The sequence below is a fragment of the Corythoichthys intestinalis genome, chromosome 1 (assembly GCF_030265065.1).
Source record: "Corythoichthys intestinalis isolate RoL2023-P3 chromosome 1, ASM3026506v1, whole genome shotgun sequence".
In the NCBI taxonomy this organism is placed as follows: Eukaryota; Metazoa; Chordata; class Actinopteri; order Syngnathiformes; family Syngnathidae; genus Corythoichthys; species Corythoichthys intestinalis.
In genome coordinates, this window is record NC_080395.1 from 21,216,001 (window position 1) to 21,233,674 (window position 17,674).

General features: G+C 40.5%; 1 protein-coding gene across 3 annotated transcripts in view; it reads right to left on the bottom strand.

The window, feature by feature from the left end:
• Positions 1 to 17,674, bottom strand: part of adamts18 (ADAM metallopeptidase with thrombospondin type 1 motif, 18) — a 172,340-nt gene that overhangs the window by 106,639 nt on the left and 48,027 nt on the right. For 2 of the 3 annotated variants that reach the window (XM_057843203.1, XM_057843192.1), the window contains exons 5-11: positions 14,289 to 14,571; positions 10,485 to 10,699; positions 6,512 to 6,595; positions 5,976 to 6,135; positions 1,193 to 1,298; positions 562 to 699; positions 329 to 482 (exon numbers count right to left, since the gene is read on the bottom strand). In XM_057843203.1, coding sequence (XP_057699186.1) covers positions 329 to 482; positions 562 to 699; positions 1,193 to 1,298; positions 5,976 to 6,135; positions 6,512 to 6,595; positions 10,485 to 10,699; positions 14,289 to 14,571 — 1,140 coding nt within the window. Of the gene's footprint in view, positions 1 to 328; positions 483 to 561; positions 700 to 1,192; positions 1,299 to 5,975; positions 6,136 to 6,511; positions 6,596 to 10,484; positions 10,700 to 14,284; positions 14,572 to 17,674 lie in introns of those variants that run through there. The other variant, XM_057843214.1, reaches the window with a different exon arrangement.

The following is a 17,674-nucleotide window of genomic DNA, read 5'->3' on the forward strand; positions in this document are numbered from 1 at the left end:
TATAGATGTTGGTGTTCATGCAATACAAAAAGTGAGGCTAATGGGGGAAGGTCTTGTGGCAAAGTTCAAAAAGAATCTGGACTAAGGTATTTTTAGAGAATTGATTGGAAGAACCGAAACCCTAAACACATTGAAAACCTGTAGCAGGCTAAAGATTCTAAAAGCCTAAGAACTAATTATGTGCTGAATTATAGAATTGTGGGACTGGGATTTTTGTTTACTGCTGAGGTACCTTTGCGGAAAACCACCAAGCCTCTTTATAAAGGATAATATAGAAATGGCTATAAGCCGACACAAGGTGAAGTTTGAAAGGTCTTTATGAGCTTACCTTGACAAAGTCAAGGCTGCACAACTCAGCCCCGGAGCCAAACTGCCACTTGCACTGTGTGTCTGCATCATATAGCTGCCCGGGTAGCTTCTCGGGATATTTGTACTGACCAATCTGCTTGGGCTCATCCACCAGACAGGAGGCCTGGGTCGTCCTGAGGGACACAGTATTGGGTATCACATTAAAAATCAACAAAACCATCCAACTAAAGGTGGTATTGCAAAGAGGCCTACCCTAGGAAGCGACTGAGGTACTGCCGGCTGCAAGTGGACCAAGAGAAAACCCCATTGTTGCCAGCAAGAGTGGGGGACATGATGTTGCCTTCAGTTTTACGACAGGGGTTACCCTCACCATCATGTACCATCCCGAAACTGAGGAGTGAAAAGTAAGCATACACGAATATTTTTAATATAAATTATTTCACTTTCTGATTAGTCGTGAGTTCACAGTATTCTTTGCATCCTAACATTACATTTTTGTTCCAATTTGTCTCCTGAGTCGACACGCTTTCATGCCTTTTCGACTCTTAAGTAGCTGGGTGAAGAGCAGGAAAATACATGTCCAAGGTTTGTGTTGGGTGTGTGCCAGGCAAGCAGATGTATTTAACCATAGGATGAAAAAAAAAAAAAACAATGTAAATTGAACCAATCAAAGTTGTGGGGGTATCTCAATGGAAAAACAAAAAGTGCCATCTGCCGTGGGCTTTTCTGTATAAATGTCACATTTGAACATAATGTTTGCAGGTCAAAGTGTGTTTGCGGTATGTTTCAGTTTGAGACATTTTAAGGTTCCACTCAGTTCACAACTCTGCTAGTGGATTTTCTGACACATCAATATTATCACAGTGAGGCACGAAAGACATACTTGTGACCGGACTCATGAGCGATGGTGAACGCCAAGCCCAGTCCTGTGTCCTCATTGATGGTGCAGCTCCTGTATTTGCTACACATGCCACTTATTGGAGCAAAACCTACCAACACAGGAACATCTTGAAATCATAAATAAGCCAAACTTGTAACAGATCAATCAAAGCCCTGGAAAATCAAAGCCTTATTCCGTCACAGCTTCAAATCAAAATGCTCATTTGTCCAAAATTGTTGATTTGATCAAAATAGTTGATCTCCTGTTCAAACTTGAAACATGGTTCCCATTGATTTGTTTTGTCCATCCCAACCTATGGGTGTTTTCACACCAGGAAAATCCATAGTTTGTGTTCTTTGGTCTGCACCAAAATACTTTTGGGCCAGACTTTTTGGTGTTTTTACTTTTCATATTGCAATTTTAGCAAGCCAGAATTTGAGACAAATCTACCGTACGCATTAGCAATTATCTTTTAATCAGTGGACAAAACAGTCTGATGATGCCATGGTTATTTTACAAGGACAGTAGACATTACACTCCTCATTGCTTCACGTTGAACCCAAACTCATATTAGCCGACATACTGCTAACCAAAGACTGTGATGCTAACCCACTATTTCTCAAATCGTGGTGCGGACCCCCCTAGTGGGGTGCAGAGCGATGCCGGGGGTGGCGCTTGTGATCTCGGGGAACATACTTTTTTGCCGTACAAGAATAAAGTGTAATTGCACATCCACTCAGCGAGTGGCAGTGCCACTCTCATTTTCAGAGTGTGCGCAGTATTCCTGAACCAAACAAGAGCACACAGCAAAGAGCACTACTGATATGAAGAGCTAAGATGAGGAAATATGTCGAAGCGTATGTAGCATTTGGCATTTGGTTTTGACTTTTAATACAGTGGGAGACGAGAAAAGACCAGTCTCTTTACTGTGCCTAAAAATGTTTGCAGCGGACAGCAGGAAGCCAAAACAATTAAGACATCACTTAAAGACATTAGACCAGAATCATAGTGATAAGCCACTTAATTTTTTTCCAGCAAAAATGTGCCCAATAATGTCAACAATCGTCCCGCTTTGTCAGTGTTACATCAGTAAACCAACAAGCACTGTTAGCATCAAGTTAGTTGGCGTATCAAGTTGCTCAGTGCAAAATAGCCCCACACTATAGCGAAGGAGCTGATACTGCCCGCAGAAAAAATTAAAATGGGTCCTCTGTCCAATGACACTGTCGTTTTTGTTCGATTAATTTTTGTTTTTTTCTGTCAAATTGTTTGGCAAATTGTCCTCATGAGTTAATGTTGCTAATCAATTTGAATGTTTTTTTTTTTTTTTGTATTTTATTTGTCAGTATCAAATGGTCAAAAAATCTAACTTGAGTGTATCTTTACAGTTTGAATGTGACTTTTTTTTTTTTTTTAATTCAGGTAAATTGATGTGCTTTAGGTCTTTTCTGTTAATTAAGTTATACTTTATTGTAAGCTGATCTCTCTCTCTCTCCAATTTCAGCCATGGTCCTGACCACAGTGTGGTCGCTTTCACACCAACAGTATAGCGATGCGCACCATGGTCTGCTTGGAGAAAACTGAGAACACCTCCCCGGCAAGGTTTAGGACCAGCTGTTTGGTCCGCACTAGAGTTCGCTGGTTTGCAGTCACACCAGCCCAAAAGGTGAGCACCACAAATTTTTTTGGTCTGGTCCGGACCAAATAGTGCAGGTATGAATATGCCCTAAACAACCATTTCCACAAAACCTTGTGATCGGTTAAACTGGTGTTGAGGGCTAAATTTTTCCAACATTTTTTTTTTTTTTTTTTCTTGCCGTATTTTACCCTTGCATAAAACAGCATTAATGCCATGAGTGCTCCTCAAGGGTACTTCTCCAAGTACTTCTACCTTGCTTGGTCAGTCCAGACATTTTAGTTTGATCCAAACCAAAATAACAGGAATGAAAATGTGCCTTGGACCGCAGTCTGGACCAAATGACTTCCAAGCAGACATGGGAGACTCCCTGTGTAGGACGGTTAAGACTTTCCAGCAATTATAGGAGGTCGCTCCATCCGTCCATCCGTCTCTTGAGGGGAACATGGGAAAGGCAAAAAAGACTACACCCTGGAGTGATAGCCACGCCAGCTATGTGAGCAATACACTAACTACCAACAGAGTATAAAATGTAGGTAGCCTATGGATTAAACAAAGACCCTAAACCCTTATCATGTCTAGATTTTTTTCGTGTAATTTTTATAAATTGATAACTTGAACCCTCATTAGTGCCCAAATTCTACCTTTGTTTTTTTTTCTAATCTCAAAACTTCAATCTAATTTGTAAAACCAACTTTGAAAACTAAAATGATATTGAAATCTGTCAATGATGGCACTAGACGTCCAATCCATCAGTATCAGTTTTAATTCTGCAATTAATTAATCAGTTCAATGACACGTCCCTAGAATATCCTTACAAAATTTCATTCGTATTTGTCCACGAATAAAAGAGGAGTAGCCATTTTAGCTTTTAGTTTTTAAGATTTCCCTCCAGGTACAGTGGTATGAAAAAGTATCTGAACCTTTTGGAATTTCTCACATTTCTGCATAAAATCACCATCAAATGTGGTCTGATCTTTGTCAAAATCACACGGATGAAAAAACAGTGTCTGCTTTAACTAAAACCACCCAAACATTTATAGGTTTTCATATTTTAATGAGGGTAGTATGCAAACAATGAAAGAAGGGGGGAAAATATGTCAGTGAACCATCACACTTAATATTTTGAGTCCCCCCTTTGGTTGCAATAACTTCAACCAGACACTTCCTGTAGCTGCAGATTAGCCTGGCACTTTGATCAGGACTAATCTTGGCCCATTCTTCTCTACAAAACTGCTTTAGTTCAGTCAGATTCCTAGGATGTCTGGCATGAATCGCTGTCTTTAGGTCATGCCACAGCATCTGAATGGGGTTCAAGTCTGGACTTTGACCTGGCCACTCCAGAACGTGTATTTTGTTCTTCTGAAACCATTCTGAAGTTGATTTACTTCTGTGTTTTGGATCATTGTCTTGTTGCAGCACCCATCCTCTTTTTAGATTCAACTGTCTGACAGACGGCCTCAGGTTTTCCTGCAAAACATCCTGATAAACTTTTGGATTCATTCTTCCTTTAATGATCGCAAGTTGTCCAGGCCCTGAGGCAGTAAAACAGCCTCATATAATGATGCTCCCTCCACCATGGGTGGGGGTGAGGTGCTAATGTTGGTGAGCTGTTCCCTTTTCCTCCACGCATGACGTTGTGTGTTACTCCCAAACAATTAAACTTTGGTTTCATCAGTCCACAAAATATTTTGCCAAAACCTCTGTGGAGTGTCGAAGTGCCTTTTTGCGAACATTAAACGAGCAACAATGTTTTTTTTAGACAGCAGTGGCTTCCTCCGTGTAGTCCTCCCATGAACACCGTTCTTGGCCAATTTGACATTTAATTCATGTGTGCACAGAGATATTGGATTGTGCCAGTGATTTCTGTAAGTCTTTACAAGACACTCTAGGGTTCGTTTTTACCTCTCTGAGTATTCTGCGCTGAACTCTTGGCATCATCTTTGGTGGACGGCCACTCCTTGGGAGAGAAGCAATAGTGCCAAACTCTCTCCATTTGTAGACAACTTCTCTGATTGTCGATTGATGAACATCCAGACTTTTAGAGATGGTTTTATATCCTTTCCCAGCTTTATACAAATCAACAATACTTGATTGGAGGTCTTCAGCTCTTTTGACCGAGCCATGATGCACATCAGACAATGCTTCTCATCAAGACATTTCTTACCAGGTGTGTGTTTTATAGTGGGCAGGGCAGCTTTAAGCCACTCATCAGTGAATGGGCACAGACCTGACTTAAAATGTTTGGTAAAATTTGGTTTCAATTGTTCTTTAAGCCTACTTAGGCAAAGGGTTCACATGCTTATTTTCCCCCTTCTATCATTGTTTGCATGCTATCCTCATTAAAACATGAAAACCTATAAATGTTTGGGTGGTTTTAATTAAAGCGGACACTGTTTTTTCATCTGTGTGATTTTGACAAAGATCACATTTGATGGTGATTCTATGCAGAAATGTGAGAAATTCCAAAAGGTTCAGATACTTTTTCAAGCACTGTAATTATAACACAGTATATATCGAGCAGACTTGTAGGTCACACTTCTGTACCAAATTTTTGGCGCCCATGACCAAAAATGTGATGTACAAAGTATGCGGATGACAGACAGATGACATTTACTTGACTATAAAGGGTGAAACCCAAATCTGAAACCTCAACCTTGTCTTAAAACCCTAACTTGAAACCCTACCTAGCTTGAAATGGTTATATAAAACAATAACTGTGTCCGGAAATTCTTCGTCTGAGGTAAAACCAGGATTTATATTTGTACCACTATTTTATAAAATAATCTGGAACAAAATGTTTCCTAAATTTGATCACCAACGCTGGCTTTAAACTCTAAATCAAATCCATAACCGCGATTTGAAATCCTAAACTGAAACCCTGAACCTGTCTTGATAACATACAATTAAAAACGTCAAGTTCTTATCAACTCGAGAATGTGAAACATTTCAAATGGAAGCATCTTGATGAATTTCAATTCAGGAACCCTCATGCTTGGACAGAAGCAGGTCAGCAACTTGCACGGAGAAACCAAAACTAGCAACCTCGTGTGTGTGCAGGGCAGGCCAGCATAAATTGGTCAAGACATTCAGGTGTAAAAACAAACCAAAAACGGAGAGCAGGAAGTTGCATTTGGCCGCTCGCCTTACCCAGGGTGTCACAGGGCTCATTTTTCCAGGAGCAGATGTCCAGCCCAGTGAGGAGAACGGCGTGGTCGTGCCGCTTACCGCTCTTGCCGACCAGGCCCGACTGCCATTGGCAGAAGCTGTTGAGCGACTGGTCAGCATGGTGATTGATGGTAAGGCCCAGCTGCGGTTAATGGTAGGCAAAGAAAAAAAAACAAAAGAGTCATCCTCTGCATAATCATGGCTCACTGAATTCAAAATCACCTGTTCCTATTTTATATTGGGATTTTTTTGTGTTTTTTTTTTTTTTGGTGGAACCCAATCTAAGCTTTTCACTGAAAAAATGGCATTTTAGTGGATTTTGTTCTCTTTTTAAAATGTGCATAAATGCCAGATAATAACTTTATATTTTATGTTGAAACTAATAGGCAAATAAAAACTTTTATTGAGAAGGAAGCGTCAATTACATGCGGTTTTTCACTATTCTCAGCAAGGCTTCGACTGTGAAAAGCAGCAAATTACCGTATATTTGCAGTTACAGTACGAGCCAGTGCACTTACCGGGTCTTGTTCCAGTAGCAACAAGCTAACTACCACAATGTTGATGTCTGTCCCGATGGTGCCGTCTTTGAAAAGACTGGAAACCTAGGGAATAAAAGCAGTAAAAGTGACTGTTAACTCAACAAATGAGCCAAGTGTACAATCGGTTACCACCATGTGTTTGCCTGGTTCCGAGTCGTCACGGCCAAATACGACCAAAAAAGAAATCTGGAAAGACTTTGTCATTGATGCACTCAGGGATTAGGAGAATGAGAAGAAGCCACCGGCGCCACCGAATGCATTACGAAACCACATTTTAGAAAACGAAAGGCAGGCCTTAGGGACGGGTATGGTCCGATTCAAGCGAAATAATGACTGGTGTTCTGTGTGATTTCATATGAAAGTAGGCTCAGGCACATTCTTTCGGCAGTACAATTCACAAAAGTTAGTGGTTTTAAGATGAACAAAATGCTAACAACTGTCTTGATAATATTGCTGCTTAACTGTCAACTTAACCAGGCAAATCAATAGAAAATTCAGCTTTTCCGTTAGGTAAACTGTAGTAACTAGGGGTGTAACGGTACACAGAAATCTTGGTTCGGTACGTACCTCGGTTTTGAGGTCACGGTTCGGTTCATTTTCGGTACAGTAAGAAAGCAAAATGCAAAATATAAATGTGCTAGTGGTTTATTACACACCTTCGTGCTTTCAACAATAGGAACATTAGCCTATACAAAGCTAGAATTCTGCTCAAAAAGTAGCGGGTATTTAAAGATAATTCAACAACAATTTGCCTTTCAGACCCCACGTATTGGTCAGCTTTCTTTCTGAAAGAAAGAAGAAAAAAGAAGTCCTGTGCTAAAGAGAAAAGCAATCCCAAAGACAAGTATTTTAACATGTATTTTACAAATGAAATGCCTCAATGAATCATTTTTTTTTTTTCTTATGAACGGTTTTCAAAAGCTTTATTGGTGGATTTTCTGAAATTAAAGCGCCACACAGAAATTAATAAATTTAATTGTGTAAGCAGGTGCAGGATCTGTGTATTATTCTTATTATTGAATTACAGGTGTTTTAGCTCATTTCAATTTATTTTACTTAAATGGGCTATTATTTATTTTATTATGTGTTTATATTTTACAAATGTAGTATTCATTTATATTGTATATTATATGTTGTATAACTTTAGTTTCTATGTGAATATTAGTTCCTACTTGTTTTGTTGTGGTAGGAGGGTTTTGTATTGAACACGGGGCCGTGTTGGTTATTATTATAGCAGAGAAGACAGCAGTAAATCAACAAAGACAAGTCAACTGTGCCCCGATCTACCACTCAACAGATCTGATGGACTCAAAAAGTGGGTTACGATTGCATATTAGTTTGAAAATCGACCGGATCCACCGTATTTTTACACGAGTGACTTCCGGTCTGCCCGATCCTAGCTACTGGTAGTGGTATTGGCGCAGGAGGGTCGCGTCTCGCGTCAAATAATAAACTCTGCCGTTCTTTTCGCGTGTGTCGTGTTAAGCCGCTTCTGGGACATGTCTAACACGCGGCCGCACTGCGACTGGTGTGCATTGGCTTATTGACTTTAACGCCCGCGTTTCACTGCGTTCTCGCGGCGGCCACGTTGTCGCGCCGTTGATGTTTCTGGGTTATACTTTCCTACCGTGTTGGTCCTCATTATAGTAGAGAAGACGGAGTAAATATAATCCACACAAAGAAATTGTAAGCCGATCGACTCACAGCCCAGTTCATTAGAAATACATGTACCGTTACACCCTTAGTAGTAACCCTACAGTTTACAATGTAACAATCTGGATTGATACATCGATTGGTTATTATAAGATTCAATCAAATCAGCGGATGTAATAGAGTCCATCTCCAAACAATATAGAACTGTACTGTGTGGTGGATAGACAGCAAATTATGGTAAACTTGACTATGGACTTCACTATCAGTTGACGGGAAACAGGGTCGCTCCGTAGGGGGCCTATTTTCAAAAACTTCAAATTCAAATATTTTCAAAACCAAAGCCGCTAGCGACCTAAAACCAAAACAGACACCTCCCTTCGGCATATAGGTCTCCATGAGCAGTGGCATAAAAAATCAAAAGTTGTTCCCTAATGAAATCCCGATTAAATGTTTTTTTTTTTATACAACTATAACAACATTTAAAATGGCTATAAAATTCTCAGATTTTACGCTAAATGCACAAAAATCACCAATTGCAGAGATAATCACCTATATTTGTAGGATTAATAGCAAAATTTAACATATCATATACGTTTTTGCTCGAAATAGCTAAATCCTTTTTTTTTTTAATTTAGTGCAATTTTGACATGTTTTCAACAGCTAATAAATCACTCAGTTTTCACATCAGAAACTTAATACTTAAGGAAAGCATGTAGAATTAATTATTATAAATATTAATATTATTATTAATTAAATTTGCATTTTTTCATATATAATCACAACTTATCTAAGTTGAATTTCGCTGTCACTATTGCCTCAGCAAATCTTGCTGGCTATCTGGCCCTCGTTGTTTTTAGATTGAAATGTTACATAAAAATTTCTTTTTAAAAAACACGTAAAAGCCTCTTTTTTTTGGGGGGGGGGGGGGGGTGGACACAGAAATGTCTAAATTACCAGGCTTTTTCTTTGCTGAAAAAACGGGCAGTTGGCCGAAAATTACCTGATTATTTGAATGTAAAGTTCCGCTATTGTGTATGAATACAAAATCCAACATGGCGGACATCAAAAAACAAAGAGCTTTTTAAGTTGAAATTTCTCTGAAATTTCGGGACTGGTCTGTAGGTGGCCTATTTTCAAAAGCTTTAAATCCAAATATTTTCAAAACCAAAGCCACAAGCGACCTAAAACCAAAATAGGCACCTCCCTTAGGCATATATGAGTCTCCATGAGCGGTGGCATCAAACAATTCAAAGTCGTTCCCTAATAAAGTCCCCATTAATTATTTTTTTACAACGATAACATAAAATGGCTATAATGGCGAGATGCACAAAAATTACCAAACGCAGAGATAATCACCAATATTTTCAGGATTAATAGCAATATTTATCATGTCATATCACTTGTCATTTCAGTTTTTGCCCGAAATAGTGACTTTTTAAAAATTTTAATTTAATTTTATTTTTTTAATTATTTTTTTTATTTAGAGCAATTTTAAATTTTAGGCAGATAGTAAACCACTCAATTTTCAAATCAGAAACGTAATACTTGAGGAAAGCATGTAGAATCATCTAAATTTTACTCAACAAAAGCAAATTTTGCATTTTTCTATATACAATCACAACTTATTTAGGTTGAATTGCCTCCTATAAATGTTTCATTATAAATTTTTTTTTTAAAAAAAAAACGTAAATGCCTATTTTTTTTGTATGGACACAGAAATGTCTGAATTACTAGGTTTTTTTTTTTTTGGGCCAAAAAACGGGCAGTTGGCTGAAAATTAGCTGATTTGAATGTAATGTTCCGCTATTGTGTTTGGATACAAAATCCAACATGGTGGCCATCACTAAACAAAGAACTTTTCAAGTTGAAAATTCTTGTAAATAGGTGCGTACATCTCGGAATTTCTATAGATATGAGTCTACATTCTTGGTTAAAAGTAAAAAGCAGGGCAGTTGTCATTCGTTGTACGTAAATATTTCAAGCTAGGGTTAGGGTTACACTAATTTTTTCCATTCATTTCATTTTTTTCACAACGTTTGAAAGTGCATGCATGGTGCTATTTTAAATAATAATTACTTTGAATCCTCGGCCAAATCACTGTTGGGACACTCTTGCCTGCTTCTATGCACTTTCATCCTGTTTCCACCTAAATCTGGCGTTAGAATGCAGCGTGTGTTTGAGTTTATCGCAGTGAAAGCTGCGACGACGCTCTGCTTGGCCAGGCCCTCTACGGGAAGCTGTGGCACAATGTCTGTAGGAGGTGTCTCTCGTCAACTAATCTTCCCATTTTGACACTGACCATGTTCATGACGGTGAGGACGTAAGTGGTCACATTCTCGCGGCCATGTTTCTCCAGCATCTTCCTGTCGGCCACTACCAGGGTCTCCACATTCAGCCCTCCCACACGGTTGGTATCAATAGGGGAACGTTTCGGTCTCCCTGGGCCTTCATCGTCAGGCATGGCAAACTCATCTGGCATCAGGAAAGGATCCTCAGTGGGAAGCTTGGGAGCGTCTGTTAGAATTAGAAGCAATTTTATCCAGTCAAGCAGAAAGGTTTTTAGGGTCTCAAATACATGTCCGTATTAGGTGTTCTTCCACACCAAGAAAGCCGTTATTCGGCAGGCTTCGTTCCATTTAACATGCGTTAATTCAGAACACAGTCACATCCAGAGTCATAAGACAAAATTCATGCGCAGCCAGTTTTACACAGTAGGATTTCTTTCCTTTTACTGATAGTGGCTACGTTTACGTCGACAAAACTTCCTATATTGGATAATGTTTCGTATTAAAATAATGATCGGACGCACTGTTTTCATGAACACTAAAAACTTTGATCCGATTAGGAAAACACACTTTCTGTCGGAACAAATTTTTTTGACACGGTCGTCAGTATGGCTTCTTCTTCTACTACTATTTCAAATATAATTAGCCAATCGCTCCATCCATTTCTACATCAAACGTTAGCGTTATTTCGTGTACTTTTCCCGTTTTTCTACCATCACGTCTTTCAACAACTTTAACATCTACAGTAAAGTGTTCGTCTCAGATAGAGACCAGTTCAGTCTTTGCGCCTGCCATGTCTTTCGCTCATTTTGCTTCTAAAACCGTAATTTTCAGACTATAAGCCGCTATTTTTTCCCTCATTTTGAATCCAGCAGCTTATAGTCCAGTGCGGCTTATTTGTTGATTTATTTGGGTGAATAGGTAACACTTTATTTGACAGCAGCATCCTAAGACTGCCAGAAGACCGTCATAATTATGACATGACACTATCCATGGGCATCAATGAATGTATCTGACTGATGTGATTACGTGTCATCCGGCAAATTATGTCACTAACTCCATTTACAGTGGGGAAAATAAGTATTTAGTCAACCACCAATTGTTCTCCTACTTGAAAAGATCAGAGAGGCCTGTAATTGTCAACATGGGTAAACCTCAACCATGAGAGACACAATGTGAAAAAAAAAAACTGAAAATCACATTGTTTGATTTTTGAAGAATTTATTTCCAAATTAGAGTAGAAAATAAGTATTTTGTCACCTACAAACAAGCAAGATTTCTGGCTGTCAAAAAGGTCGAACTTCTTCTAACGAGGTCTAACGAGGCTCCACTCGTTACCTGTATTAATGACACCTGTTTTAACTCATTATCGGTATAAAAGACACCTGTCCACAACCCTCAGTCAGTCACACTCCAAACTCCACTATGGCCAAGACCAAAGAGCTGTCGAAGGACACCAGAGACAAAATTGTAGACCTGTACCAGGCTGGGAAGACTGAATCTGCAATAGGTTAAACGCTTGGTGTAAAGAAATCAACTGTGGGAGCAATTATTAGAAAATGGAAGACATACAAGACCACTGATAATCTCCCTCGATCTGGGGCTCCATGCAAAATCTCACCCCGTGGCGTCAAAATGATAAGAACGGTGAGCAAAAATCCCAGAACCACACGGGGGGACCCAGTTAATGACCTACAGTAGGGGTGTCCAAACTTTTTGCAAAAGGGGCCAGATTTTGTGAGGTAAAAATGTGGGGGGCCGACCTTGGCTGACGTCCTTTACGTAGAACAATATATTTAAGCAAATTTTAGCAAGCCATTCAGTGTGTCACATTTGCTTTATTATTTGTTTTTAATTAATAATTTCAACAATCTCGCAACTAGCCTTTGCAGAGTTATCTTTTGACTCTCGGGCTCCTGCGAAATACTGCTACTGTGAAATTAAACTAGCTTCAAGTTGCTTCAATTTCTCGCTGCGAATCTTCCCTGTAATCTTGTCGTACATGTCAGCGTGTCTTGTTTGGTAAAATCGCCATACATTGAACTCTTTAAAAAGAGCGACTGTCTCCTTGCAAGTGAGGCAGACACAGTTGTTGCGTATTTTAGTGAAAAAAAATAGTCCAATTTCCACCTATCCTTGAAGCGTCGGCCGTCACAGTCAACTTTCTTTTTTTTTGTTGCTTGTCGCCATTTTAGAAAATTGGGAGTAAAAGGTCACACGGGGTAATGTTGCTTAGAGTAATGTTGCTTTTTTAGTGGGTAAATGAGGAGCAGCATTTAGTGTGTAAGCTGTCTCATATGCTGGTAGCAGTACTGCTGACCAATTTATTAAGTCTGTGTGCGGGCCAGACGTTATTGATTTTATGACAGAGGCTGGGGGCCGGATGAAATTTGACCACGGGCCGCATTTGGCCCCCGGGCCGGACTTTGGACATGTCCGACCGACAGAGAGCTGGGACCACAGTAACAAAGGCTACTATCAGTAACACAATGCGCCGCCAGGGACTCAAATCCTGCACTGCCAGACGTGTCCCCCTGAAGAAGAAAGTACACGTCCAGGCCCGTCTGCGGTTCGCTAGAGAGCATTTGGATGATCCAGAAGAGGACTGGGAGAATGTGTTATGGTCAGTTGAAACCAAAAAAGAACTTTTTGGTAGAAATACAGGTTCTCGTGTTTGGAGGAGAAAGAATACTGAATTGCATCCGAAGAACACCATACCCACTGTGAATCATGGGGGTGGAAACATCAAGCTTTGGGGCTGTTTTTCTGCAAAGGGACCAGTACGACTGATATGTGTAAAGGAAAGAATGAATGGGGCCATGTATCGAGAGACTTTGAGTGAAAATCTCCTTCCATCAGCAAGGGCGTTGAAGATCAGACGTTGCTGGGTCTTTCAGCATGACAATGGATCCCAAACAAACAGCCAGGGCAACAAAGGAGTGGCTTCGTAAGAAGCATTTCAAGGTCCTGGAGTGGCCTAGCCAGTCTCCAGATCTCAACCCCATAGAAAATCTGTGGAGGGAGTTGAAAGTCCGTGTTGTCCAACGACAGCCCCAAAACATCACTACTCTTGAGGAGATCTGCATGGAGGAATGGGCCAAAATACCAGCAACAGTGTGTGAAAAGCTTGTGAAGAGTTACAGAAAACGTTTGGCCTCTGTTATTGCCAACAAAGGGTACATAACAAAGTATTGAGATGACCTTTTGGTATTGACCAAATACTAATTTTCCACCATGATTTGCAAATAAATTTTTTAGAAATCAAAGAATGTGTTTTCTGTTTTTTTTTTTCCACATTCTGTCTCTCATGGTTGAGGTTTACCCATGTTGACAATTGCAGGCCTCTCTAATCTTTTCAAGAGGGAGAACTTGCACAATTAGTGGTTGACTAAATACGTATTTGCCCCACTGTATGCTAACAACACAGACGTGTGGTAATGACGGTTTGTTCCGAAATTGTGGAATAACAGTTTTCATGCGCACAGGTTAATTTTAAAAATTGACATAAACCACCCCTCTCGTTCGGAATAGAATTTTGATCGGAATAGGCTTGATTAGGTCAGAATATTCCGAACAGGGTGTGGACGTGAAGCGTTTTTATTCAGATCAGGCTTTTAATATGAATAAATTTTTGTATGTAAACGTAGCCAATGAAAGACAACAAATTAACCGGAAAGGCTGCCATTGAGTGATCATGTTTCATTGGCACTTAGTTAAAAGTGGATTTATTTTTTATTTTTTATTTTTACAATAACTGTATCTACTAAAATACATTCATTCAATTTCAAGTAGAAGGAAAAGAAAGTTCCCTTACATACATTGCTTGCGGCGTCCACAGAAGTGTTGCCTTTGTGTGCTGTCAGGTTGCTCATCCTGGTGTTGATGGTGGTCCAGGTGTGGCAGGTGTTGCTCCTGGTGCTGCATGGACGGGATGAAACTCAACGGGTCGCCGGCTCGTTCACGGACTATGTGTTCAGCAGAGCGTTTGTAGATGACGTGCGGCTGGTGACCATCAGGCGCACTGTAGTTGTGACGTTTGGCCAGATGTTGAGGTAGAGGTGAGATCAAGTAGTCGTGCTCGGACACACGGATCAAACCTGACTGGGAGACACACACACAATGCAAATCATTGCAATTTTTAACTCAGTTTTTTTCACCAAATATTCTAAATTTTACAAGGGGAAAAAAACACTTTTTTGACAGCCTTCTCACTCCAAATTCTTTTTTTTTCGCCCTAAAAAATATATCTTCTAGTTTCCAATTGGACAATCGACATCCATTGGCTTGGCAGAACCACCAAAGAAATCCACATTCTTTTCCATTGTCTTCTGACTCGGACCCACCAAAAAAATCCACATTCACTCGGATTGACATATGAGCGTTTGAAGGGAACCTCGAACTTAAAGACTTGTAGGCTCTAATAAGCCTCAATTGTTCTCTTTTACTCAAATACGTCATTAGAAACACATCAAATATTGCCATTGATTTCAAAATATATATTTAGTACATGTTTTGACCTACAGAGGGCGCCATGTTTTATGGGCGCAATGGACGCTCTGGGTGAGGACGTAGTTTGTCACTGGCACTAGACGAAAACTACCGCCGTTCTGCAATTCCTTCTACGCGGCGAGACGTCCAACACAAGCGCACATCGGTTAAAAGCGGCAAGTACCTACTATTTTTTTTTTTTTTTTTATCTTTTAGTAACATTTCATTGCCTCAAAATACTTTTTGCATGTGTTTCCCTCTCATACTTTTAAGTATTGTGTTTACTTGTGGTAGCTTTAAAGGGATCCTCTATTTTTAAGACAAGTAATTCTTAAAAGATAAATGTTAGTATGAGTTATAATAATTTGATATTAAAACCCCTCTTAATGTTTTTGTTTTAATAATGTTTGTAAAATTATTTTAAGTGATAGGTCGCCATTCATATTACGTCGCAGTGCGTGACGTCACCGGTCCCGTTGCCGAAATTCCAGCGTGTCACTCGTTAGCTTTCCCAACATGTCGTCAGTTGTACCCTTCCTATTTGAACCAGATCTGAAAAGTGAAGAGCAGGACAGCACAGTGGGTCGTTCACAAGACGAGCTTCAGGGAAAAATGCGTGCAGCAAATACCTGATAAGACAAAAGCTGGGCAAAACTGGTGATGCGAGAGAGTCCTGTTGGGAAGTCCGGTTGGGAGTGTATGCTGTCAGATTTTATTAGCAGATATTCAAGGTAAGCATATTGCGTTTTCAAACTTATCCCAATATAATTATGTAGATTGTTAGCATCCAGAGCTGTCGTGTGCTTTACATACAGTACAGGCCGAAGAGCACACCTTGTGTAATCCATGTCTTGTACATTGTAACGTGTGGTAGCTAGGATATGTGTATAAAAGTACCAAAAAGGGAGAAGCTTCCACTTATGCACATTTATTCACAAAAAATAATATGTCCACCTTGACCACTCTTCACTCGGGAGCTCAGCAGTACGCAAACACGCGTTCCCTGACGAACTCCCAACATTGTTGTGAGGTCTACGTCAGAGTCACTGTCGTCACTGTAGTGTGCCATAGTGCTTTAATTGTTTAGTATGATATGGGGAAAATTCCCACGAAGAATAGTCAACATAAAAGATAGCAATAGTAAACTAAATCCGCGTCTTTACTCACTCGAAGATCCAGGAATTAGACCGATCCCATGGCAATGTCGCAGCCGCGTCAGGCCGTCGATTCCACAAAATAGACTGATCCGAAAAGCTGCTGTTTGGGACCGACGAATCAAAAAATGGACAGATCCGAAACCAATATTGCAGACGCGGTGGGACCGTCTGATCCAGAAAATAGACTTACTTGACTGGGGATCCAGGAAAAATGTTCGGGCGCCAGTTGTAACGCATGGTGGGTAGGATACGTGCATACAGGGACCAAAAAGGGGGAGAAGCTTCCACTTATGCACATTTATTCACTAAAAATAATAATTCCACCTTGACCACTCACTCCACTCCCCTTGTTTCCATTTCACTGGAAATTGCATCCAAAAGCAGCACATCGTGGCATTTTACTTCGCGAGTTTAGGCAGCAATAAGCAATTGTTGAACACGCTGTACATTTGGAAAGATACCAATTACATCATCACTGCGAGGCCGCAAACCATGGCGCCAACTAACGGTCAAAATATGGACTAAATATTATAAAATACTGTCATTGATTTAACATTTTATGTGTTTCTAACAACATATTTTAGTACAAGAGAACAATTGTGGTTTATTAGAGCCTACATGTATTTAAGTTAGAAGATCACTTAAGCAGATTGTTGATCTGTTGACCACATTAGTCACGTAGCATATTTATACCACCCTTATTTTGATATTACTACGTTTAAGTATTTTCTTAAGGCATCTTTAGTATGTTCTGTGTGTATGCAGTGAAGCAAAACAAGCTGAAAGTGCACGGTAGTACTTTGGGTGTCAAATTCGCCTCTTTTAGGACGTTTCGCTGGTGCAGCACATTTTGGCAGAACACCGATTTTGTCTGTCGTCTCATCTCATCCCGTCATTCCTGTTCATTTTGCCTTTGCTGCTCGTCGTATGAAATATCGACAGTGCTGTCATGCCCATTCATGTTCCTCTCAGCTTCAAGTTTAAAGGCCTGAACAGATAACATGTTTATGTCGCTAGAGTCATACTGTGGAGGCCCAGCAGCGTAACCCAGTGACGTCACCGCTCTGCAACGTCAACAACAATGCCGACCTACTATTTAAACTAATTTTACAAATTGTGTCAAACCTAAAATATCAAATTATTTTTTACTCATAATATGTTTATCTTTTAAGAACTACAAGTCTTTCTATCCATGGTTCCCTTTAAGCGATTGATGGGTGCTCGGGTGTCCTGGGGGACCACCCTGGATCCTGGGGGGGGTGGGGGGCAATGGCACCCTTGCTGGGCTGCGGGAGAAGGGATGGGCTAATGCTGAAACCCCCCCACCCCACCCTCGGGCTGGCTGGGTGGGGGCCGTGGCCCTGGGTTGGTGCCCGCGTGGCGTCTCCACTCGTCTGTGTGGCTGTTACGCTCTTGGTGGGGCTCGCGTGCCGCTGGATGTGACAGGGCGCGCTCGGGTGGGGGGTCCCGGTGCCGGGAGTGGCGATGGGGCAGCGTAGGGTCGGTCACCGACGGGCTTACACTCACAAGGGATTCACACGATTACTGGGTTCCAGATC